Genomic DNA, 25,080 nt, shown 5'->3' with positions numbered 1-25,080 from the left:
CCAGACCAGACCGACCGTTTGACACCCCTACTCTACCATAATTGAGATAAGGGGTTTGATTTTTAATGCTATATGCTTATATCTGCCACATGGCATTTTGATGGGGTTTCGAGATTGCGAGAGATGTTATCCATTTCACCCTCTACTCCTAAATAAAACTGTCTTGAGCTTTATAAGATCGGGTTCGGTATTGCTGTACTTGTGAAACCTCTGAAACCCACCATTTTCCCATCCCTAGGGATTCACCAGCAGACAAATCCCATGGAACAAACATCTCCTGCAATAAAAACTGACCATACGGAATGAGCCCTTAATCTTTTGGGTCTTTTCTTGCATCCATCAATAGACTGTGTCCATGCAGGCAACAAATCTTTGAATTCCAAGGACTTCTTACCAAAACCATAAAATATGAATGCCCTTTCTTTCCTTCACACATGAGATTACAGTTACTAGTCTGTTAAAATCCATGAGAATCACACTGCCATGAAATGTTTGATTTACACGACTCTATGGTACAAATGAGGAATCAAGGAAGTTAATTGTGTTATCATATGCCAATTTGGTTTCCATAACTGACCTCCACCTAAAATTTTTAAGTTTGACTTCTAAAGAAGTATTGGGGTTTCAATTTTGATTACGTTGTAAAAAATTCCAACAGCTCAAACTTATGTCAGAGTATTAGTTTGAATAATTGGATTTTCAACTCCCACAATTCTAGGAAATTTGATAATAGACTAGAAATAGTTTTCACATTAGCCCGCAATTCCATTATTTTGTGGGCATTGAAACATTCACCCATTAGGTGAAGGTCTCAGTTCCTGTCATTATGGGAATAGGTTCTAGAAGTAAAAAACCTGTAATTCCAATGATGCTGAACCCCTGACTTCACAAAAACCATTTCTCTGAGTTTTGGATTCTCAAGATACCAACTGAGCCAAAATGTGTGTGTGTAAATTTTACGATTTCAACATAAATGTTTCTTGCATCTCTTAAAATAGAAAAACTGAACCATTTCTTTGTTGAGTGCCTCAATTTCCAAAACTAACAGGTCAATTCCAAGAAGAGCTTCAAGCACAATGGTCAGGCTCCCCTGATGATTTCTGGCTCCAACCACCAGAACCAGCTTTCCGCTCCCCTCGCTTTCTCTTGTTGTTTTTGGGGACCTGAAAGTCAGAGGCTAAGCAAGACTTCAGAGTAGACTGCTCCTCGGCCACTATGGTCCTTTGGGTAAGGTCAGGTTCTGGCGCTCGAACTGGAGAAATCTTGCTCTCCTCTTGCTCTTTCACTAGTTCACAAGGCTTCTCTAAGGGCTGACTCTTAAAACTTTCAAAAGTATGCAACTCTTCCTGAATTGCCTGATTATGTATCAGAACATCGTCCACAATCTGAAGGAAAAAAGAAAACCCAATATTACAATTATTAAGAAATAAAATAAAACAAAACAAGCAGTTGTTCAGAAACTCCACCGTAGTTTTATCAAGAAATAAAGTAATATGCTTTACAAGTACTGCACCAATGCTAGAGTTGATATATACAATGGCACAAGGTTAAGGATCTGGAAGGACAACGGGAGATTAAAGGCAGGGATCACATACCAAACCTGGTATCAATAACCCAGTTCTGGCCAAGGATACCTCCAATGTGGGTGAGGTGGGTATTTTTATTTTTCCTTCTCTAATTTCTTCGTCAGACAACTAGAGAGAGTACTATGAAGTTTTAAAATAACTTAGTAGTTTGAAATATGGCAGATTATCATCTAAAGTAAACTAACAAAGCAGTCTGTTGAATGATAAAATTAAATACCCAAGTGCTAAACAAGGAAAAAGAAACTTACATCTTCACAAGAATCACCAATCTGTGGCTGATCCAGAACAATATCAGCAGCAGATAGTAATCCCATTGTGCTTTCAATTATGTCAGGAAGAGGAGTAGCCACCTCTCCATAGCTTGAAACTGCACTTTCAGGCATAACCAGATCTCCAATCTCATACTCTGAGACATGTGGAGGTGAAGTATATAAAGCCCCAACCTGCGTGGTGTCTCTATTGCCTGGAGAGATAGTAGGACTTCGAGCAAAACTTGAAGGCACCTCAGATGGCACAAGCAGGTTCAAATTCTCCGCAGAGGAAAACCTCCTGGCATTACTGCTGATCACCTTGTCAAGCCGGGTCTTCAATTTTTGGACTCTAGATTGCACAACCTCGATCTTCCAAAGGATTTGCTCTAAAGGATTATCACCATCTCCAAAGTCAAGTGATGACCACTCATAATCAACACCAAACTCACCATTGCCGTTAGCATTTTGATCTGCTACAATAACTACCCCAAAGAAATAAAAATAAATTTAAGCAGTTGGATAGTCAACAGTACATACTCCAAGTATAAAAGATCTATGTAACCTTAATTCCTTTCCAGAACATTGCAATATTGAAATAGTAAGACGTAAAATATCACTGGAACTTTATCACACATATACATAACTGTGTGAACTGACACCAAATGTGAATCAGTGAATTGGTTATGCCACACAAGGAGCAATCATCTGTAACATCAATCAACAGTCAATGACACACCAGGGAAAGATTTGGCCAAAAGTCAGACCAGTTGAATCTTTATTGTGTCCCCAATTAGATGGTCCATAAAGGAACCTTTTTGCTTCATGCTCAATTGGTGGAAATTGTCCTTCACTAATCAAAAGTGATTAGGTTAAAAAAGAAGGCTTCTGATCAGTTGAGCTCGGCACAACCACATGTTTTCCACTTCCAACAGATGGTGGAAACATGAGGAACAATAAATTGGCATTTTTTAATTCTACGCAATATAAATGGAGTATATCTCCTTGCTATGATTTTCAGGCATATGCAAAGAGCCATATGACAATTGTTTCCACACAAATGAAAATGGGATGCAGATGATATCAATGGCATCAAATCATATTGTTCCTTCTGAGGCCATACAAGATTACCTATACAATATGCTCCACCAACCCAAAAGAGACTTATCCTAACCTCTAAAGGTCAGATTACACAGATCCATTTTGCTGTCAAACTCTTTTAATAGAGCCATTTTTTATGTGATATCTGTTATAACATCAGAACAACAGTGACCAATAAACAGAAGAAGAAGGAGAAGAGCAAGCCATATCTATAAAAACAACTTTAAGTGAAATTACAATAAACCCCAACAACTTATAATTATGGGTGCATATTGTTGTCACCAAAATGGTGAAATGAGAAGTTGTAACTTGTAACCTCCTTTTGATTACCCTTTGTCTTATTCCCAAAAGTTATTTAATGTGCAAGTCAATAAGGGCTTTCAAAATAATTTTAAGTGGTTTGTCATCATGTCATTATTAAAAGCTGCACATTTTTTTCGAGTAGGCATGTGAGATGACAGGATTTACCCTTGTTGAAAAAAAGTTGTCATACTAAAAGGGCAAAAAAGTAAGGTTATGACTTGTTTTTTGCCAAACTTGGTTACACAAGATTTTCCCTATAATTATAATACCCTATATGCCCATTGAATATAAAGACAATGACAACTAAACCTTGCACATAAGAAATAAAACATTCACATTCCCCCTCAAGCTGCAGCATAAAATCATCCATGCCCAGCTTAGAACAACCGTCAAGAATAACAGGTCAAAACAAAGCCTTGGTGAACATATCACCCAGCTGGTCACCAGAACGAACAACGGGAGTAGAGAAGACCAGATCTCCCTTCATACATGTTCTTAGATACCTGCTATTATGGTGGCTGGTTTATGTATCTTAGGATCTAGCCATCAACTTGTTTTCAAACTTTGAGATACTTTTCTACTACATACATCTTCCCTTCAACCTGAGTTTTTGGCTGATCAGTTCAGCTGATTGTTGGTGATTCAAGATCTCTCATGCAGCACACGCTCCTTGCAAGTCTGTAATTTTTCATGTGTCTTCTCCCAACTTGTGATCTGTTTCTTCTGTATAACATGTGGATGAACTGATGTTAGATGATAGATAATCAATCACTGTTTTCTGCATGTTTTTAGCTATTTACTATTTTCATGACCGTGATTTGTTTGGAGATCTGGTCATACGATTAAAATTAAGTTTTACAAGGTGTATCGTCAATCTAAAACACCCACTTGACCTTGATATAAGCCAGTAAGCCACATCAGGTCTGTTTTAACCCATTTTCTGGTTGTTTCTCTTTCTACATAAGCTGTGGTTGCTGGTTTCTCTCTTGTGGTTGGATCTCTTGGTAGGAGTTTGTGCAATTGTGTTTTGGGATTTATATCACTGTTATATTACTGCTAGACTTCTGGAAGTGAGTCGGCTGGATATATATATATGATGTAGATCAAAGCATGAAGAAAAGGGTAAAAACACTGTTCATGAAATTACTGTTAAAATGAATAGTAACCAAGTACTGTTCACATGAACAATGATATGGGCCCCACTTGGACAGCTGGCTTAGAGGAATTGGTAGGGGCATACCCAGTGCACGAGGCTCCTGCCACTGCAGGTTTGGGGAGGGTCATAATGTACGCAGCCTAACCCCTGCTTTTGCAGAGGCTGTTTCCAGACTCGAACCCGTGACCTCTTGTTCACAATGGAGCAACCTTAACCGTTGCACCAAGGCCCGTCCTCGATGGCTTAGAGGAGTTGATGTTAGGTTTTTTTTATTATTAGACTTTTATTTAGTTTCCTATTTTGTTTGAGTTGTACTCCTAATTGGGAATCCTAGTTAGATCTAGTTTCTAATTTGTTTATTTTGTCTCAGCCATTGGGCTATATATATGTAATCAGCTCTTAGGAGCAGGGGAAATTCGAGCTAATAAAATTGGAGTTGCTTTGTTTTGGCAAGTGATTGTCCTGTGAGAGGATTGGCTCTGAGAGCTAGGGCAAGAGGCCTAGGGTGAGAGACCCACTTCCTTATTTCCCCTTCCATCCTTTATTATGTGAAATTGTGAATTGAGTCGACAACAAGTTGCTGCATTACTGTTGGTTATTCTTCTGCGTTAATCATCTACTACTGCTGCTATTGAAGATCTACACCAGTTGCTGGAATTCAGAAGATTATTCAGCCATATCGATTTCACCAAAATAGGGTTTCAGAACATTGACAGACAAGATCGATTCTGTTATTTGGCTGATCAGAGTTGCATCAGGTTTTGCGTTTCTATCCCTCATCCAGGGCCCTACTCTACTAAAATAGCAGTTCCTCATTGCTGCTGGTTCCTGAGTTACTATTACTTCTCTTACTTCACTGCTGTTTGGGCCTATATTTGCAATCCTGCCTGGGATTAGACCTTTTCAGGTTCTCACTCCTACATTAATATATTTATCAGATCATTGCTGGTTGTTGATTCTTTAATCCCACCAACTCCAGCCTTGGCATCCCACCAAGGTTACCCTACTGCATCCCACAGTAGAGCAGTTTTGAATCCTACAAAACCATGCTCCATCTCTCACAAAACTCACAAGCTCAAGGCTAAAGTATTTCTCAAATTGTTGGGGTAGAATGATCCCCCTACTCCTTTATTTATAACTTTGCAACGTTACACAAAAACAGAAACTCTTCATGCACAAGCAAAGGAGTTCTCGAGAAAATAAAATAAAAAGATTCTATACTACAACAAAATAGAATCTAACCACTTCTCGTATAAGACTTAAATCCCTCATATTTAGGCTGATAGAATTGCCCCCTTCCATTAGTAAACCCAAAATTACTAGGCCCATGGCCCATTTAACCCATTGAACACTCAAAATTAAACATATTGGTCCATTCTTGGTCTATTCCAATGAACTGGTTTGCTGCTGGCCTTCTTGTTCTTCTGAACTGCATCAAAATATCAAATCCCCTCCCTCACCCTTCTACATGCATGCACAACCTTTGTTTAATAAGGGCATATACCTTAAATTCTATTGTTGCCCGCTTTTTCAAATCCCTGAACTCCTATTATAGCCTTGCTAAACAACCCCAATCACATCATTCACTGCTCCTCATAGCATATTAGCATGTTGACCAAGGACAGATCCATCCCATTCTAATCTTATCTGCTTTTCAAATCCCAACTTCCAATTTTACCCCTGCTAAACAATTCCAATCCTCACACTGTCTCGGTTCCCAATGGCTGCTATACAGGGACAACTTGGACCATAAGATTTATTTACACTCAACAGAAGACCTCCAGCTGCATTTTTATATATAGATGCAGATAGATTATGCATCAAAGAATCCAACAGAAATGTGTAATATCATATTATGTAGCAGGCTTTCTTCAAATAAGATACATTCTCTGAAATAAGAATAAAGTATAAATTTCTTGAAAATAAGGAACAGATGTTTGATGTACACAATAATGCAGCATCAGTGCAAAACCTGTCAACAATATATAGAATCCAACATTTTATTGATGCTCATATTAGAACTATTTTAGTTATAAACAGGTGTATTTGCATACATAAGTAGCATATATACAAGGTAAGTACATGAAATAATTGTAATTATGAGATATTATTTTGAACATGTTATCCATTATAACACTGTTGGATAAAGTGGGCGGTAACAAAATTCAAGTCCCAATTCCGCAGGGAGTGAGGAGGGAAGGATTGTAGATGATCCAAAACCCTGGCCTTTTTGCTCAAAGTAGCTGCTGTCAAGACTAAAAGCAGTGTCTTCATGTTGGTAGCCCAAGCTTAAAAATACTATTTACATTTCAGTAACATAAAGTTCAAAGTTATGGAATCCTAGTTTGTCAATAAGTTCGGTGCTTTCAGGACAGTACTTTGGATTCTGTTTTTGGTCTTTATAAGCTTTGAAAAATATTATAGAAAACAAATAAGATAAACAAAGGAAAATCACAAATAAAACATGGGAAATAACAGCAATATGAAAGATGAAAATAGATGAAAGTGAGAGGAAGGAGGCACAGCCCAGCAAGTCAGCTGAGATTCTCCTGACTTGCTGGGCTGTGCCTCCGTACTCTTACTTTCATATACTTTCCATCTTTCACTTTCCATTTTGTTGTAAAGTTCCATCTTTTTCATTTGTGATTTTCCTTTTTTTTCATTTCTCCTCTCATTCCCCATCCCTCTTTTCCCATCTCTTCATCCCCCTTTTCTTGCTTAGACCTTAGTTTTCCCTACTTTGTTTTGTTGGATCCATGTAGCATTAAGTTGGGATAAGGCTGTTGTTGGATCCTCGCCCTCCAAACAGCTCTATTCGAGATCATGCCTGATACAAGGTCTAAACTATGCATGTCTTTTCTCACTACTTCTCCTAGGGTCATTTTAGGCCTGCCCCTAGCTCTTTTAGTACACTGCAATAGAAAAAGAAAATGATTGCTTTATAGTAATGTTCCACAAGTCGCACTTCAGCAACTTTTTCAAGTCATTTGCTAGCCAATTTTACAAGAAGTCTGCCCACTTGAAATATGAGATAAATCATTCCTAGAATGTGCAAAAATTAAAGCACTGGTTAGAAAAGGATTGAACTGGAAATTTATGTAAAAATAGTAAGAATTTGAAGGAGTAAAGTCTTGACAACAGTCTTCCCCTCCATTTGAGGAAACCCAGAACAAGTCGGGACTCTTAAGGCTAAAGGCTAACTATGTTAACACTTCAATGTATATTTGTCAGTAATAAAAAAAAAAATCACAACTGGAAATAGGAAAATCTTTGTAAGGAGGATAAATGTTCGAATCCAAGTGATTAATCAAACTCAAAGGAAGACAACGAATGCATCATGTATGTGGATACTTGCAAGTACTTTAAAGTCTAGCATCTTTCTTATATCTCATTTATACAAAAAAGTGTTGCACAATTACACCAGGTATCTCTAGGAAGGCACAACCGTCAATTCTTACCTTGGTTACCACAATCATCATCCAAAGAGATACCATCTATATCAGACCTCTTATTCTCTGCATGGTATCACATACAAAAATATAAATGACAAAAACAGGTTGATTAAAAGCACAGTTATGAGTATAGACAAGATATTTGCACCATAATATGAGAACAGGCTATGGCATGACATATATGATGAAATATCAACTGTATCTTCAATTCTCTTTCGTTTTCTCCTCTTCATGGCCTTTTTCCTCTGAAACTGTCTAGGAAATGGTAGTGACCTCATACAGCACCCTTCTAATGCAAGTTGTCCTGAATCAAACTGCTTCCTTTGATCATATGCAGCAAGCTCTCTATCATACTTTAATGCCTGGGACTGAAATTCCTTAATCCTCAGTTCTAACCATTTGCACCGCCACATTAGAGGTCGTATATACCTCCTCCAATGAGGCGTCAACTTCTTTTTCCTGAAATATTGAAACAGCAGATGATTTGAATTAAAATAATGCAATATAATCCAAGCAATAAATGAGGACCTATCAGAATAGCATCAGAGGTATTGCCTCCGAGCCCTCAGCCACAAATGAAAAAAAGTATTGTTCTGATGATTATCTATTGTTGTTAACATTTGCTTCCTCTGGCTTGTTTACTTGCATAGCAGTATTGAAGGAGTCAAGGATAAAGGTCAACTTTAATGTCTTTGGTTTAGTGGCTATAAATGCATGGCAAATGGTCAATACATACTGAACCATATGGTTGAGTTGCGACACCCACACCTGGCATATGGCTAATCCAAAGGATGGACTACCCATTAAGCTATCAGTTGCACCAGAGAAACCCTCCACGTAGCTCAAAAACGTGGATTGTTAAGGACCCTATTTCATGAACAATGTAGACAATATTTTCCCTTGAATAAAACCCCTAAGTAATTTGGTTCACCAACTTTACCAAACACAAAAAAAACTGAAGGGCAAATCAGAGCAAATTTTTTCCTCCACCCACTGCTCCGAGACACAAGCTATTGGTTATCTTTCCTTTAAATAAGAGATAAGAGTATAAGACTCTGATCCATCTATTACATTAGCAACCAAAATCTAATCACATAACTTGAGAAGTTGAGAGGCTCTGCAAGCTCCTTTTCCAGATTATGCGTTAGTGTAACCATATATGGTGTATAGCTGTCAACCACCATCTTGAAAGATTTAGTTTCATTTGATTATTGTTAATTATCTTTGAAAATTTCCCACCTAACAACCACCACCGATAACAATGACAACTCTTTCACGCCATCAATCTCTGGAAAGGCTTTAGGATTTGGCTACTGTAAAGATAAATGTGTTAAATTAATCATTGGAATTTATATAAGTTTAGCCAGTGTTCCTTCTTTTTTTGGACAGGTGTCAATGAGCAAAATACGGCTTGAACCAAGACCAGTGATATCATAACTCAAGATTTACTGATATAATAGTGTGGCGTCTTCAGAAATATCAAGTCTAGATTTATCACTGCAAACAGCTAAAATGAATTAATGGATTAGTGGAGGTACAACGAGAGAGAGAGAGAGAGAGAGAGAGAGAGAGAGGCTGAATAGGCAAAATTGAACAGATGATACCTTGTTCTGAACACGCTATCAAATCCATCAAAAACAGACGCACTGTCACCACAGAATCTTGACTCCACTTCAGCATCACTCAACCTCGAACCATCTGCAGTCCCCAAAATTGTATCAAAAGAACTGGAATATTCAGTTGCATTTGGATCTTCAGCTTCAGCCAACCTGAGGCCATCAGAATTCACGCATTCAATTATGTCGACCTCCGTATCAACAGTCTCGTCTGCTGTAGTAATATGATGATCCAACAAAATTTCCATGTCAAATGTAGTGTCCTCATAATTGCTCATACACTTCAGACCCTTTTCATCATGGATTGCTGAGGAACTTCTGTTCTCTTTGTCAGAAGCAACTTTGGCAGTGGTTTCCAGATTTATTTTCGGGTCTAAATCAGTTAAGATTTGGGCAGGAGGAGCCATACTGAAATTCACCCAAACTTAACTGATTATCCTAACAAGATTGAAGACACTTGTCCATAAATCATCAGCAACTGGACTCCACAGGCTCTTTATATGGATAAATCCAATCCATTTAAATCTGAAATACAACCAAAAAAAAAAAAGTTCAATGCTGTATTCAAACTCAACTAGATATAGGTATCTTCAAGAAAGGGTCATTATTGGAGTCATAGTTGTCACGGCGGTTAGGCGACCCAAGGCATTGGAGAGGGCAAAAATTCAAGCTGACACCAAGTAGGTGACCAAGTTGCCCGCCTAGGCGCCCAAGTCGACCAAAGTGCCTGGACGCCTTGACGACTATGATTGGAGTCACGACTGTTTATGACTTTTATAGAAGTTACAAAACAGATCTAACCCTCTCCCCAGAGCCCGCAATGGTGGAGCCTCATGCACTGGGTATGCCCCTTTTTTTAACAAAACAGATCTGAGCCGTCCATTTTCTTGGCTTGCCTATTTAAACCATATGTTCCTGCTCAGGAGTTGAGAGAGTGCTGCTAGAGTAACGGTACACACATGAATAGACATACACAAGATACATGCCTATACAGGATGGGTATTTGATTGAATTAGATTCTGAAATTTGTTACGTTGCTAATCCAACGGTCAAAATGGCCATATCATCTGTCCACCTGGCAGACTAATTGTCTTGTGAGGTTTAGTAGAATTATAAACCTTTGTGACGTTACTACATTGCTTAAAACAAATACATTATCTGGTCAAAGAAAGTTACATTCTTCTAGCAGGAAATTTTTTAATTCAAAATTTGAACTCTCAGCAGTTATGTTCATTTTTTGTCTCTTTTTGTTTTTTAGTAGGCAAATAAGAAAGACGCCATTCAAGAGAAAGAAAAGGATGTGCAACTGTAGCAGGGCCTGCAAACAACAGAAATACAGAACAAGGCAAATAAGAAAGACGCCATTCAAGAGAAAGAAAAGGATGTGCAACTGTAGCAGGGCCTGCAAACAACAGAAATACAGAACAAAACTACACAAGAAGGAAAAACAACTCCTCAAAACTCCCTACTGCAAAGCCTGGAAATGCACCAACAAAGAGCATATCTCTGAAGACTGCCAAGAACAAAAAGCAAGCAGGTCTGAAAACAAATTGGCTCAAAAGAAACTGCAGAGCCTCACAAGAAAAAAGCCATCAACCAAAGACTTCCAAACCAAACTGCTAGAAATCAACTCCACAAATTGACAGGCACCCAACCAAAATAAAAGCAACCAAGGCAGACCAAAAAACCAATCCAAATTACCTTTAATCAATTGATTAACATCTCCAATAGCAAATCACCACGGTTTTATACTTACGCCAACTCATGGAAGCCAAAAATAGACACTAAACTCTTAAAAGAACTTCACCAAGTTTGGAGTGAAGGAATAGAAAGTCAAATGCAATCAACCACTAAAGGAAACAATAGCTAACAGCTAACAGAGACTATATCCATAAGAAGTCAAATGCAATCACCCATTAAAGGAAAGACTAGTCGAGTTGACTATAAACAACTAGTGTTTGATTCCACTAAAGAAAACAATAGCACCCAATTCACCATACTCTTCAGCTTTCCATGGATGTCTAAAGAAGAAAATATGAAACTAATGGATAAAAATTAATAGCTAACAAAGACTATATCCATAAATCTCTAATATGAAATGATCTAACTGGTTTTGCAATCGACTTTGAATTCACAACTATTATTTTTTGGGATAAGGCTAGTTGAGTTGAGTATATAAACAACTAGTGTTGGATTCCTCCAAGCCACCAAGTTTGGAGTGAAGGAAATGCCACAAGACACCCAGCTAAGTCCTTTGTGCGTGCACACATATTGACATATATAACCACCATAACAATATCGAAGCACATATCACAACTCAAGCAAACCTTTTTAATGCTTAGCAATTCCACTATTTCATCTATTCAGATCCATGACAAGAAAAGTAACTCCAATCTATTTCTTCTCTGGATGTAAAGTTGGGCAAGGCATGGTACTAAATGTTGAGATATGACACCTGAAATGTACCAACAAGTTTCCACATTGGCAAAGACCAAAATGGAATCCTACTGAAATATTAATGACATACTCTCATTTTGGTCACACCAACCGTATGCTACTTCTACCAAAATAATTTCATTGTTTCAATTCATATTAAGATATATGTCAATCAAAACATGAGAAAACCATCAATTGATTTTCTCAAAAACAGCCTGAAAGTCACATGTCAACAAGAGGTATAATACTTTCTCAACAAATTTTTGTAATAAAGACAACCAAAACTATTTGGTCTTGTTAGAATATTTTATATTTAACAATAGCGGTTCACTAGCATATACATTTTTTTTTCATATAATTCTTTAATTCTGTTAAGAACATTTTATAAATACACAAAAGTTCAGAAAATACACTTATCATTGCCAAACTTTATTATGTGGTATTTTGATGATTATGACTCTACACTTACAATCCAAGTATGGACTGAACATTATTGCTCTGAACATAATGCAATAGTGAGTGCCTCAATACTCACTCAGTAGTGAACTTCTTAAAGCTTCTTTTTTGCTTCTGTTTTTCCCCCCTCCACCTTTAGTTGGTAGCACTTTAGACGTTTGTTGATGATTGTTTTGCTCATGTGATGGTTTTAAGCATTTTTTGGTCTTTATCTCGTCATTTCCAGAAGTTCCAATTTATATTGCCCCAATTTCCAGAATATTTCCATATTTTCCGACCCCGCAATGGCAGGAGCCTTGAGCACTGGGTATGACCGTTTTGCCAATATTCCCACACATGTCTACATACTTCCACAAAATATTTCCACTTTTGGCAGGACTGGAACAATAACCAAAGCAAACATTTATTCCCGTGTCCCAGACAAAAATCCGTGAACTCCCTTGTACACTGTCATGCCCCAAACTCATTTCAACAGCAAAAGAAAAATGCAAATCAATAATCTAAAGGCCCTTCTTCTTCTTCCTATTCTTCAGCTTTGTCTCCTTAATGGCGTAAGATTTTATTAATGACAAGACCCTCGAAAGAGAAAAGTCCATTTGTCTCCATTTCCTTCTTTTTTTCCCCCTTTTCTAACGTAGCGGATAGCGCATTTTGCAAGAAGAAGATCATGTCTTCAACTTGCAAGTCTTGATTCCACAAGACAGGAAGAAACTCGACAGAAAACCCAAATCTCCAACTCGTTAATGAAAGAATGAAAGATCAGCCTACAATGTTGCATATTAGGTTATAACATCCTAAATTACCATTTCTTAGAGGGGGGTCTATCCTAATCTAGGGCTCATAGGCCAACCACAAACTACAAAGGGAAGGCTAAGACAAACCAACAGAACCTACAAGTACCAAGGGGGAGGGGGGGAGAGAGAAAGGGTGCCTTTCTAATGGCATAAATGTGACCAGGAGAGTCGAAACCCTGGACCTCCTGAGGGGCATGCACTTCAACTGGCAAGCGTCCAACCAACCGAGCTAGCGTCTATTCACAATTACCACTTCTACTAAAAAAGGAAAAGATAACTATAGAATGGACATAAGATATTGTTTAGTCTAAATACAGAAACTAGCAAAGAAGATTTTTGAACTGATAAGGGCACAGCACATAATTAACGATGCCAGACCTGGATTGGACTTCTCCGCATCTCCAATAATTCTAGTGATACCCCGCTCTACATCACATTCTTTTTTTTTTTTTTTTTTGGGGGGGGGGGGGCGGGGAGGGTTGACTCCATTACCAGTGTATTTCCCAATTGTCTCTTTCTCTTAATAAAAATCTGTTCCTAAACAAGTTTTTTTTCCAAAAAGAAGAGCAGAGTAAAGAAAGGTATACATAGCCACCATATGAATTCTATATGTGATATGAACCAAATAAGCAATATCTTAATCTGATGTTTAAAGCACTAAAACCTGAAAATCCTTTAAAATGTGTTGCCCAAAAACCTACCTCACTTTGACATTCTATAGGCAAGTTCAGATAGGCTATAAAATTCAGAAGGCCGACCACTTTCAAACCCTATGGTACTACAAAAATAGCAGATGGAGACTCAGGTCAAATCACAAACATTATGAACTTGAACTCCAATATCCAAGTACCAGAAGCAAGTTAGACCCTTCATTGGCTTCAGACTTACATGTTTGAGATAGAGTATTCTAAAGGGTCCCTCTCAATCCTTCACCACTAAACCCATTAGACAGTACAAGTGAAAAAATTTACTGAAATCGAACTCACTCATGATGGCTTATAGCATTTACTGGCCTACGCATTACAGGAACCCCAAAAAAAAAAAATGGATAAGTGGGATAGTGAGAGAAACCGACCCAAATATCTACTACAGAAGAACTCAGAGCTTGAAAGTTCAGCTTACTGCAACTCATGCGGCATCTTCCAACACAGGAATATAGTGAGAGCAAGAGGGGAGAATGCCTACCGTCTTATAGACACATAAATACCAACAGTAAGAGTGGGAAAGAGATTTCCATTTGATTCAAACTGAACCATGCAATCTCCTCGAATATACGGAAGAAACAAAAAAAAAAGGCCTTTCATTGGGATCCATTCAAGGCACGGTTTGGAAGAGCTTCTTCCTTTAGTCGATTGACTCGACCTCAATGAAACACACATACAGACACCCCACCACAGAAACCGAAGAGAGAGAGAGAGATTATACCTCTGAGTCTCAGTCAGTTCACTTGCAGTGAAAAATCTAACCGTTTGTCGATTGTCTGCACTTGCTTTTGCTTCTTCTCCTGCTTCCTCTTTACCCTGAGGGCGGCAGGCCCTGTAGAATAATAGCTTATCGGTTCATTGATTCACATTCACAGCCCCCAAACAGAAGCATATGAACCTAGACCGAATACCGAATCCAAAACCGAACCACATTAATCGAATCGGATCGACCAATCAAGATTTTATTTTGGTTTTGTATGGATATGGTTTCGATGTAGGAACCGTCGGTTCTAACCGAATGACCGAACCTAAATCCCTAGTTTTTTAAGTTTTACAACTTTACACCTTTAGGCTTTGGGCTTTAGACTTTAATGCTTTATTCCTTCATTCTTTTGTCGCAGGAGACTCTTTATCTTCCAAAGTTCTAAGTTTCAACTTTTTATAATTTTTAAAAGGTTGTATTAAGGGCTGCAACAAGGCCGGGTTAGGTTGAGCTTTTTAAAATCTTAGCCCAACCCTGAGTCCCCTTAGCTCGGCCCAGACCCGCCCTGACCCTGACTCAAGGCCTAAAAACCCTGACCTTGACCCTGACGAGCCAAGCCCAGCCCAAGCCCGCCCTGATTGGCCCTGATTGGGCCGGGCTTGGCCTATTGACCCTGACCCTGGCCCTGACCTTGACCCTGACCCTGATAGACTATATGCTTTCATTGTATAAAGTGCAAACATACTATATCTATAAGCCATGACCACGCATGCTTTCACACAAGCCGGTAGCACTCTCTCATTTTATGATATAAAGTTATAAATTTTTCATTATCAAATAACAAAATGCATTACCTGTTAATTGGTATAGAAAACAAATTTAATGAAAGTAAACCAAACTCCGCTAATACTTTTATAACTATAACTATAACAATCAAATAATGAATTAATTAATTTAATTTTTGCTTTGCATTTGTACTTAAGAGGTCAAATTTTTTCTTGTGTTCCCCTCTGACCTCTAATACCTCTCAGTCACTCACTCTCTCAGCCTTTTATTTGCTCAATGAATTTACACATTAATCCTTCCCAATCCTGATTATAGATTATATAATATATATAATATACTTAAAAGTCTAATTTATGAACCCTTGTTAGTTGTTATTTGTTACATTAATAATTTCTTATATAATATAATATCATATTATCATTATACATAATCAAGTTCAAAATCAGGGTCTAGATCAAGGTCAAGATCAAGGTCATCATCAGGGCAAAGATCAGGGTCAAAATCAAGGTCAATATCAGGGTCAAGATTAGGGCCAAGTTCAGGGCCAAGTTCAGGGTCAAAATCAGGGCCAAAATCAGGGTCGGGCTGAGCCCAAGGCCTCAACCCGGACCTGACCCTGACTCAGGGCCAGGCAATTTTGACCCTAACCCGCCCTCAGGGCTAGAAATCTTTAGCACAGGCCCTGTTCGGGTTCAGGGCGAGTTCGGGCCAACAGGGCCAAACTTGCACCCCTAGTTGTACTATCTCTATTCTCTACGATTATTTGTCTCTCCCAAGTCCCAAGTTCCAAGTTCCAACCTTTTTATAATTTTTGAATTGAATGGAATTTCAAACACTAGATTTAAAAATGTAAGACCCAAAAGTACAAGATGGGAATTTGAGCAGATGTTGCTACGAATTTAAAGCCAAATAGTAGAACCGTTTAGCAAATCGAATAGGAATCGAGCAGTATAACCGAATTAAAACTGTATCAAGACCCGAATTGGAACCATATTCTACAACCGAATTGAAACCCTAATCGAACTGAAACGAGTAGGTTCGGATTTGGGTTTAAAACTAAAACCGAGTCAGTTATCGATTCGGATTTGGATCACACTATCATTTCTTGGAACTGAATTGAAACCAAACCGAATGACCGAAACCGAACCGATTGACATCTTTAAGAGAGACAACCTCTCCATCAAGGCTCCGTTTGTTTGCAAGGAAATAAAGGAAAGGAAAATGAAATCTTTTTTTTATTATTAAATTCACTTTACTTGTAAAAAAAAAAAATAATATAAATTTTAATAAATTAACACAATCATGATTATAATTTTTCTTTTTCTTTTTATTTCTATATTTTAAATGTGATTTTATGTTTTTCGCTTTTCTTAAATTCATAAGAAAAAAAAAAAACCCCCTTCATCATTCCTCAATTCTCATTTGAATTATTTGATTGAGAATTCCTTAGATTATATTTGGTAACCAAGAAAATAAAAGAAAAAAACAGAATAGGATGATAATAATAATGGCACTAGTGATGAGGAAATTTGTCTATTTCCTTTTTTCTTTGCAAAAAATTTAATTTTTTCTTGGATTCTAAACATAGACTTAAGATGATCCATTCATAAAATTTTCAAGTGACACAAATACCCAAACCATTAATATGCAAAAGCCTTTCCAATTTAAATTAAATCAGGGGAAAAGAATGCTGCCAAACTGTGTAGTGTATACTAGTGTCTCCCTATGTCTCTCTCTCCTCCTTCATAAGATATGACATACCTATCCCCTATTATTGGAAGAGAGAGATAGACTTGAATAGATGCTAGCATACGCTACATAGTCAGATAGAGAACTCAATCCCATTTGTTACAATCGAAAAGTAATTATATATCATGGGAAAAAAGAACATTGCTTGGTTTCATGGCTCATGTGCCAAGACACATGAGTACGCAAAATTACTACTAGACCCTCTTGAAAGAAAAATTTTCATCCGTGTTGATGATCCTCCGCACACTCTCATTGGCCATGCACTGGTGCAGGAGTTACACAACCAAACAACGATCTCTTACTCGTATTTTAAATCAGTTAACAACTAATAGATATTAAGGATAATTATTTATCCACGGTAAGTGTTTATTATTTTTTTTTGGGGGGGGGGGGGGGAGAGATTAATTGGGAACTAGTTTTACTATCTTCTAAAATAATCATTGGTAAATAGATGATTTTACCATTAACCTGCAAAATAATAACGAGATGAGTCCTAAGTATTAACAAGGTGTCACAATTATTTGACTATCACATTAGGCTTTTGTTTTATTTCGAGATAAGATTTTTAAAACTCGAAATTTGACACTGGTTCGGTTTCCATCAATCTAATTCAAACAGGATTGGACTCAGAAAAACCCTATAAATTGGAATCGGGAAGAAGAAGCAAACATTTCCAGTCTTTTTTAATGAAAAAATTACTCTATTTGGGAGCTTGGCCCACATCACCACTCCCCTCTGATTATATCCCTTCTCCCTCTTATTAAATGACATATTTGCCCCTTATTAGACGAGGAAAGAAATAATAGACAGAGAATTTCATCCTTTCTATTTTATTTATTATTTTGAGTGTTTTATTCAAATTTTGTATTGATTTTATGTTATTTTATTAATTAAAAGGGGTTTTTGTCAAATGCCCTCCTCAGTACCCATTTGTCCAAATGCAACCTTACAACTTTATAATTTACATGTGCCCCTTACTTTCAAAATATTGTAACACTTTAGTCCAGTCCGTTAGTCAAGAAAGTTAGAGTTAGTTTCAAGGAATCTAATGACCAAAATGCCCTTGTGATAAAAATCCATCAAATTAAAGAGTAAAATGACCAAATTGCCCTCATCTTCCTCACATCGTGTATGGTTTGAAATTGAAAATCAAACCCTAAACCATTTGGGGAAGATAGAACCCTAAAATCAATGAATCTATCTTGGCTCACTAATGAAATTGATTATCTTCAAGTTGACTTCACAATGACGGAAAGCTGTTAAAATGCCAGCCTAACTGTTTTTTAAGGCAAGAAGGCAATCGGTTTCTGAAAGCTAACCACTCAAGATGTCAAATAGCCCTGAGAAAAATACAATTCTTGAAGCCAACTCACAAATGTTGCAACTTCAAGTTGAATTGCCTGCCAAGTTATGTCATGGAAACTAACAAGCTTACATATGGAAGATAACAGAAAGAAACAATGATGATGTCAAATGAAGAAGGTATTTAAAACTTGTCTACGGTCACTCCATCTTTGAGAACCTCATAAGCTTCTCTACTCCTAGATTTCTTCATTCCAGCACTGAAACAAATCTTGGAACCTTCAGTTGTAATGGTAGTCATTTTTACCCAAATCATCACCTTCGTCTTCATCTCCTCGACATCAACCAGTTTCCCTTTCTCCAGGTGCCCAGTCAGAGTGGTGGTGAAGCGCAACACCGACGAGTCCTTGTACCCAACCTCGCACACAGAAGGTATATAAACAGTTAATTCTAGGATTTTAGGGTTCATCTTCCCCAAATGGTTTAGGATTTGATTTTCAGTTTCAAACCCTAAACGATTTGGGGATGATGAGGGCAATTTGGTCATTTTACTTTTTAATTTTGGCGGATTTTTGTCACAAAGACATTTTGGTCATTAGATTCCCTGAAACTAACATCTATGGATTAAAGTGTTACAATGTTTTGAAAGTAAGGGGGAGGGCGTATAAATTGTAAGGTTGTAAGGATGCATTTGGACAAATGGGCATATTGAGGGGGCATTTGATAAAAATCCATTAAAAAAATACAAAATAACTGATTAAAAAAAAAAACAAAATGCATCCGTGGCTAATTCCAAAATGGATTTTGAGAAGAATCGAGCATTATTTAGAAATTGGGTTGGTTGATTCCGCCGATTTTAGTTTAATTTTTTAAATCCATGCTTTAAGAAGACTTAGAAAATTTGCTAAATAAGTTGAGAAGATATGGAACTTGGCAATAAAACAATCATGACACGTATTAAGTGATTTATAATTTGCAAGCAATATCTTGTCTTTTTTTTTTTGGTTGAAATTTTTTAATAATTTAAACCACATAGAATTGGATAAGAATAATTAGAGATAATCTCTCTCTCTCTCTCTCTATATATATATACATATATATTTATTTTAACTTCTACTCAAAAAAAAAATTTATATATATATATATTTGTTTTAACAACACTTATATATATATATATATAGAGAGAGAGAGACAGAGAGAGAGAGAGAGAGAGAGAGAGAGAGAGAGAGTTCTATATCCGGAAGTGTGGTCTATGCCAGCACTCCCATGAGTCTATCTCTCTCCTCTTTATGTGAAAAGACACATCTGCCTCCTTGTTTTAAGGAGGAGAGAGATAGACACATGGGAGTGCTGACGTAGGCCACACTCCCGTCTAGAAAACTGTTTCCCATATATATATATATTTGTTTTAACAATACTTTTCTTATGTAACATGTAATATAAGAGTAATGATAACCAATAATAACCCATAATATAATTATCCACTTGAAAGTTAAATGATGTAACAACTATAAGGATGGTTGCTGCCTTTCTTATAGTAGTACATTCCTAAGTACTTCAATGTTTAAGGATATTCAATCCCACCCCTCCAACCTCCAACCCCCAACCACACAAGTATAGGCCAGTGATTGTGGCTCACATGAAAGCATATATTTTTTCTTTGGAAAAAATATGATTTATTCAATACATATCAGATTAGCAAAATATGCAAACAATTGCTAGCTTGGTTGATTGGTCGTTTGCCAGTTGAGTGCATGTCCTCATGAGGTCAGGATCGATGCCACCTAGAACCCTTTTAAAACAAACTTAAAGAAAGAAATGGGAGGCCCTAACAAAAACGGGATAAATCTCACATCAATAAAAGTGTCAAAACTAGGGAAGTTATAACTGATAGTAGATACAAAAATCAACATCCCCATTAATCAATTGACAAAGTTCTTTTGGGAAGTCAACCGATTGGAGAATAATCTCCACATCACTTGCAGGTAAGGAGAAAATGTAATATGTTGGTTGATTCACTTCCCTCCATACATGCTTATAATTCCACCGAAGAAAGAAAGGCACTTAAATGGTGGTTTTTGCTCTTCAACCATTGTAATGATAAAGAATCTTTAATCTTTCTATTTAACATGTCTACAACCAATTTGGAATCTAACTAAATTGATACTTCATAAAAACCTTTTTCAATACATAAAGTCATACCCCCGAAAGATAGCGTACAACTCCATAGAAATGATTGATCTATCTACACCCACACCTGCAACAACAATAATGGGGGAACCCATAGCATCACGAATCAACCCACCATAAGTTGTGTTTTATTGGGATAGAAAACCACCATCACAATGCAAAACATAGATTGTGGAGGTCGAAACCATAAACATGCCTTCAGAACAATAAAAATCCGATATACATCAGTAGATTGTTGGTTATATATTACATCCATATTAGAAAATAATATTATTGACTTGGTATGAATCATTTTTGTTGTCCCCATCTCTTGTTTTTATTAATAAAAACAAGAGATGGGGACAACATAAATGATTCATACAAGTCGATAATGGATGAAGCATAGAAGTACTCACTATGAAATTCTATTGGTTCAACAACCCACGTGTTTAGAAAGTGTACAAGAGACGAAAAATGTGCCATGGCGTCTCAATCCATGTTCACACCCCTGGTCCTTTCTGCCTTTCGAGTCATTTTGCGCATGGCTGTGTCGAGCGCAGACACACGCCGCTTGACCGATGGTTATCTTCCTTCCCCCTCCCCACCCAATGCACATCAGTAGATTGTTGGTTATATATTACATCCATATTAGAAAATAACATTATTGACTTAGTATGAATCATTTTTGTTGTCCCCATCTCTTGTTCTTATTAATAAAAATAAGAGATGGGGACAACAAAAATGATTCATACAAGTCGATAATGGATGAAGCATAGAAGTACTCACTATGAAATCCCATTGGTTCAGCAACCCACGTGTTTAGAAAGTGTACAAGAGAAGAGATGGGAACAACAAAAATGATTCATACAAGTCGATAATGGATGAAGCATAGAAGTACTCAGTATGAAATTCCATTGGTTCAGCAACCCACGTGCTTAGAAAGTGTACAAGAGACGAAAAATGTGCCATAGCGTCTCAATCCATGTTCACACCCCTGGTCCTTTCTGCCTTTCGAGTCATTTCATGCATGGCTGTGTCAAGCGCAGACACACGCCGCTTAACCGAAGGTTATCTTCCTTCCCCCTCCCCACCCAATGCACATCAGTAGATTGTTGGTTATATATTACATCCATATTAGAAAATAACATTATTGACTTAGTATAAATCATTTTTGTTGTCCCCATTTCTTGTTCTTATTAATAAAAACAAGAGATGGGGACAACAAAAATGATTCATACAAGTCGATAATCGATGAAGCATAGAAGTACTCACTATGAAATCCCATTGGTTCAGCAACCTATGTGTTTAGAAACTGTACAAGAGACGAAAAATGTGCCATAGCGTCTCAATCCATGTTCATACCCTTGGTCCTTTTTGCCTTTTGAATCATTTCGCGCATGGCTGTGTCGAGCGCAGACACACGCCGCTTGACCGATGGTTATCTTCCTTCTCCCTCCCCACCCAAAAAAAATTCAAGGATATTCAACGTTGAATTTCTTATTACCCTTAAAAAAAAAAACTTGAACGGATTAAGCCAAGGACACGTGTCAAAGAGCGTCTATATAAATAGGTCAATATCCTAAGGATTCGGGCGAAACCCAATCCCCAAACCCAAAATCCATTTGTGTTTTCTTTTCTGTCTGATTCGTTCTATTTTCCTGTTTCGGTCTATTTTTCATCGCCAGGGCCGTCTCTCTCGACTACTATAAAGCAACCATTAATAGTCCTTCAATCTTCCTTTGAAGAAATCAACAAATCCAGAGAGAGAAGGAGAGGAAGCCATGGTTAGGGCATACACGCAGGAGCATGTATACAAGCATCCATGGGAACGAGTGACTTCTGCATCATGGCGGAAATTCACAGACGCTGAGAACAAGCGCATCTTATCCCATATCCTCGATGTCGACACCTTAAATCGCAAGCTCGATCCCATAAACGGCAAACTCTACACCACCCGAGCGATCACCGTCCACGCCCCTGGACCCTGGTTTATCCGCCGTATCATCGGCCAAGACATCTGCCACTCCGTCGAATCATCCGTTGTCGATGCTCGTTCTCGTTCCATGCACCTTACTACCCGTAACATTAGCCTCCGAAACTTCCTTGAAGTGGAGGAGAAGGTCTGGTACGACCCTCACCCTGAGAATCCAGAGGGTTGGACCGTATGCAAGCAAGAGACCAGCATTCGGATCAAGCCCTTGTCGGCTCTGGCTTCTATGGCTGAAAAGGTGGAGCAGAAGTGCGCCGAGAAGTTCCAGCAGAATAGTGCTAAGAGCAGGGAGGTAATGGAGAGGATCTGTAAGTACCTCGAAGCTGAATCCAGCGGCATTTCTATCTGACTCTATTTTGCTCCTACCCTTAGCGGAGCGTGTTTTAGGGATCTATTTCTCTTCGCTAGTATTTCTTGATTTTTAGGGTTGAGATCGATTTTCCAGATTGACAACAGGTTGGAATTTGGAAGGGCTCTTTTGGGAAAAATCAAAATAAAGAGAAAGCTTAGAGATTTGTAAATTGATATTGGAGCTTTCGATTTCGGATCCTTCCTTGCATCTGGTTCAGTTTTTTGCAATAACATGTATTATGTGGGCTCTGTCAATGGCAATTTTGTTTAGAACAAACCCTTTACTGCATCCTGAAAATGGAGATGTTCTCTATTAGTTGTCGGCTTATGTTAATTATGGGGTTTGATTTAAGCATGATAACCGGTACTACTATGGATTTTCTTCTTGAGTTCTTGTATTCAGCAATGTCGATATATATTGTTCTTTTTCTTTGATTCTCCCTTATGGATTGGTAGATATACAGAACATTAACGTATTCACCTCTACTCCAGATGTCACCCCTCACTCCTTTATCTTAGCGTTGGTTAATTGTTAATCTGATATTTCTAGTGTAAAATATTGATGCAGGAGCATCCAAGAGGCCTAATCACGTGCTTGGATCTTCCTTCGTTAGCCAAAATGTGTTGTATTAAAGTACACTAGATTATAAGGATTATGTCTGTCACTTTTATTTGATGATGTTTTTGAAAGATGAAAACATGCTACTTATCTATTTTGTGTTACTTTGATTTCATTTGGAAGCTTACGTAGCTGCCTTTCCTAAAGACCAAGATCATGTGATTCTAAACTATATTGGAAATTATATAATGGGATTTCTGTTTAGGATGTCTAATTAGATTAGGAGTTTCATTTAGAATATATATTTTTAAATTAGTATACTTTTTGTTTAGGAAAAGGTTAAGCACTCAAGGGAGTTGCTAACTTTTTGTTGGATTTATACTGTGAGTCTGTATTACAAATAGTCGGTTATTGAATTGTTTTAGGAATTCTGGTTAGGATCAAAAGTCAAATCGTGTAGGGATATGGGTGTCTGGTAATCACTAATAAATATCATTGTGTGCTTATTTTAGTAGATTTTGCTATTAATTGAGTTGGATAGGAATCAATTAAGTTATGGGTAGCTTTTCATGCAATATTCCGAGTATTATTACGGGGTGAATTGGCCTTCTTTGACTGTTTGCTTATAACTTGCTTTATTTATCTTCTTACTTCCGTTTATTATTCTTTTTGGCTGCATTGTTCATAACAACATCATTCAATTTTTCCCAAGGACACTTGTGACATGAATCATAATTTGGATCCCTTGGTACTTTTCTCGATCAAATATTTTCTTGGATGCTTGATGTAGGTGGCTTGAACGCACGACATTCAATTATGACCAAGGAGTAATGGTGATAAATTCCTCTTTGATGTTGGTTTTGGGAAAACCAAAAGCAAGATACTATATATATTTTAGAGAAAGTAGGCTTTGAGGTACAGTTTAAGAGGGAGAAATTACTGAACTATGTCAAAAGCATAGTTGTCAAGGCGTCGCCTAGGCGTCCAGGCGCCTTAGTCGACTTGGGCGCCTTGGACGCCTTGTTCGCTTAGTTGGTGTCGCCTTGAATTTTGACCCTCTCCACCGCCTTGGGTCGCCTAACCACCGTGACAACTATGGTCAAAAGAATTCTGAATTTGATGAATTTGAAATGATTGTTTATAATGGGCGTATTTTTGAGGTGTTCGGAGAGAAGTGATTTTCTTCTGGTTGTAACTGGTATAGATGGTGCCTCTTGGATAAAACTGACTTCATGATTCAATAATTCTATCAATTGGGGTTTAGATAAAGGAATATTGATTGGTTAATATAGATTTGGTAATTTGATGTTGTGTTTAAGGTTGATTGTGATCTTGATGAAGAGAAGAGTATTTTTCTGGGCTGGCTGATTTGATGCGTCATTGCTCTTACATAAAGTTCTTGTTTCAACAATTCAAAAGTGGGAAAAGGCTTTTTACTAATGAATCGATATTCAAAACCATTCCATTCAGAATCCTTTGTTCTACAGAGATAGATATAGAGGTAGGAATTTCTCGAACAAACCGCTCTCCTTCGTATATGTCAAGAGTCCATTGATGAGAAGGGGCTGGGGAAAGCTTGAACCCAATTCCTACAGTGATGAATATAAGCGCAATTGAAA

The 25,080-nt window shown here is 37.5% G+C and overlaps 2 protein-coding genes across 3 annotated transcripts; one reads left to right on the top strand and one right to left on the bottom strand.

Moving 5' to 3' along the window:
* Positions 1–855: 855 nt before the first annotated feature.
* On the bottom strand, positions 856–14,727 carry LOC122642440. Its single transcript, XM_043835912.1, has 6 exons — positions 14,574–14,727; positions 9,451–9,987; positions 7,995–8,305; positions 7,853–7,909; positions 1,835–2,319; positions 856–1,385 (listed from the first exon to the last, which is right to left on the bottom strand). Exons 2-6 carry the CDS (start codon positions 9,867–9,869, stop codon positions 1,068–1,070), a joined length of 1,590 nt encoding a protein of 529 aa, XP_043691847.1. The 5' UTR covers positions 9,870–9,987; positions 14,574–14,727; the 3' UTR covers positions 856–1,067.
* LOC122642441 (PRELI domain containing protein 3B) lies at positions 9,366–23,224 on the top strand. Of its 2 annotated transcripts, XM_043835913.1 has the most exons (3): positions 9,366–9,421; positions 10,990–10,999; positions 22,341–23,224. In XM_043835913.1, exon 3 carries the CDS (start codon positions 22,343–22,345, stop codon positions 22,898–22,900), a length of 558 nt encoding a protein of 185 aa, XP_043691848.1. In that variant the 5' UTR covers positions 9,366–9,421; positions 10,990–10,999; positions 22,341–22,342; the 3' UTR covers positions 22,901–23,224. The 2 variants fall into 2 exon arrangements, with proteins under 2 accessions (XP_043691848.1, XP_043691849.1); XM_043835914.1 differs by lacking the exons at positions 9,366–9,421; positions 10,990–10,999 and adding an exon at positions 19,571–19,620 and having other exon boundaries at positions 22,332–23,224.
* The last annotated feature ends 1,856 nt before the right edge of the window (positions 23,225–25,080 follow it).

The sequence above is a fragment of the Telopea speciosissima genome, chromosome 10 (genome assembly GCF_018873765.1).
Source record: "Telopea speciosissima isolate NSW1024214 ecotype Mountain lineage chromosome 10, Tspe_v1, whole genome shotgun sequence".
Classification (NCBI taxonomy): Eukaryota; Viridiplantae; Streptophyta; class Magnoliopsida; order Proteales; family Proteaceae; genus Telopea; species Telopea speciosissima.
This window is presented reverse-complemented; position numbering and strand designations above follow the sequence as displayed.

Excerpts from the sequence above, each read along its gene's own strand:
- LOC122642440 (XM_043835912.1), bottom strand. The coding sequence starts at position 9,869 with ATGGCTCCTCCTGCCCAAATCTTAACTGATTTAGACCCGAAAATAAAT. Across the intron at positions 8,306-9,450 it reads GATAGCGTGTTCAGAACAAG|GAAAAAGAAGTTGACGCCTC; the intron begins GTATCATCTGTT and ends TCAATATTTCAG. Across the intron at positions 1,386-1,834 it reads TTGGTGATTCTTGTGAAGAT|ATTGTGGACGATGTTCTGAT; the intron begins GTAAGTTTCTTT and ends TTTTTCCTTCAG.
- LOC122642441 (XM_043835913.1), top strand. The coding sequence starts at position 22,343 with ATGGTTAGGGCATACACGCAGGAGCATGTATACAAGCATCCATGGGAA.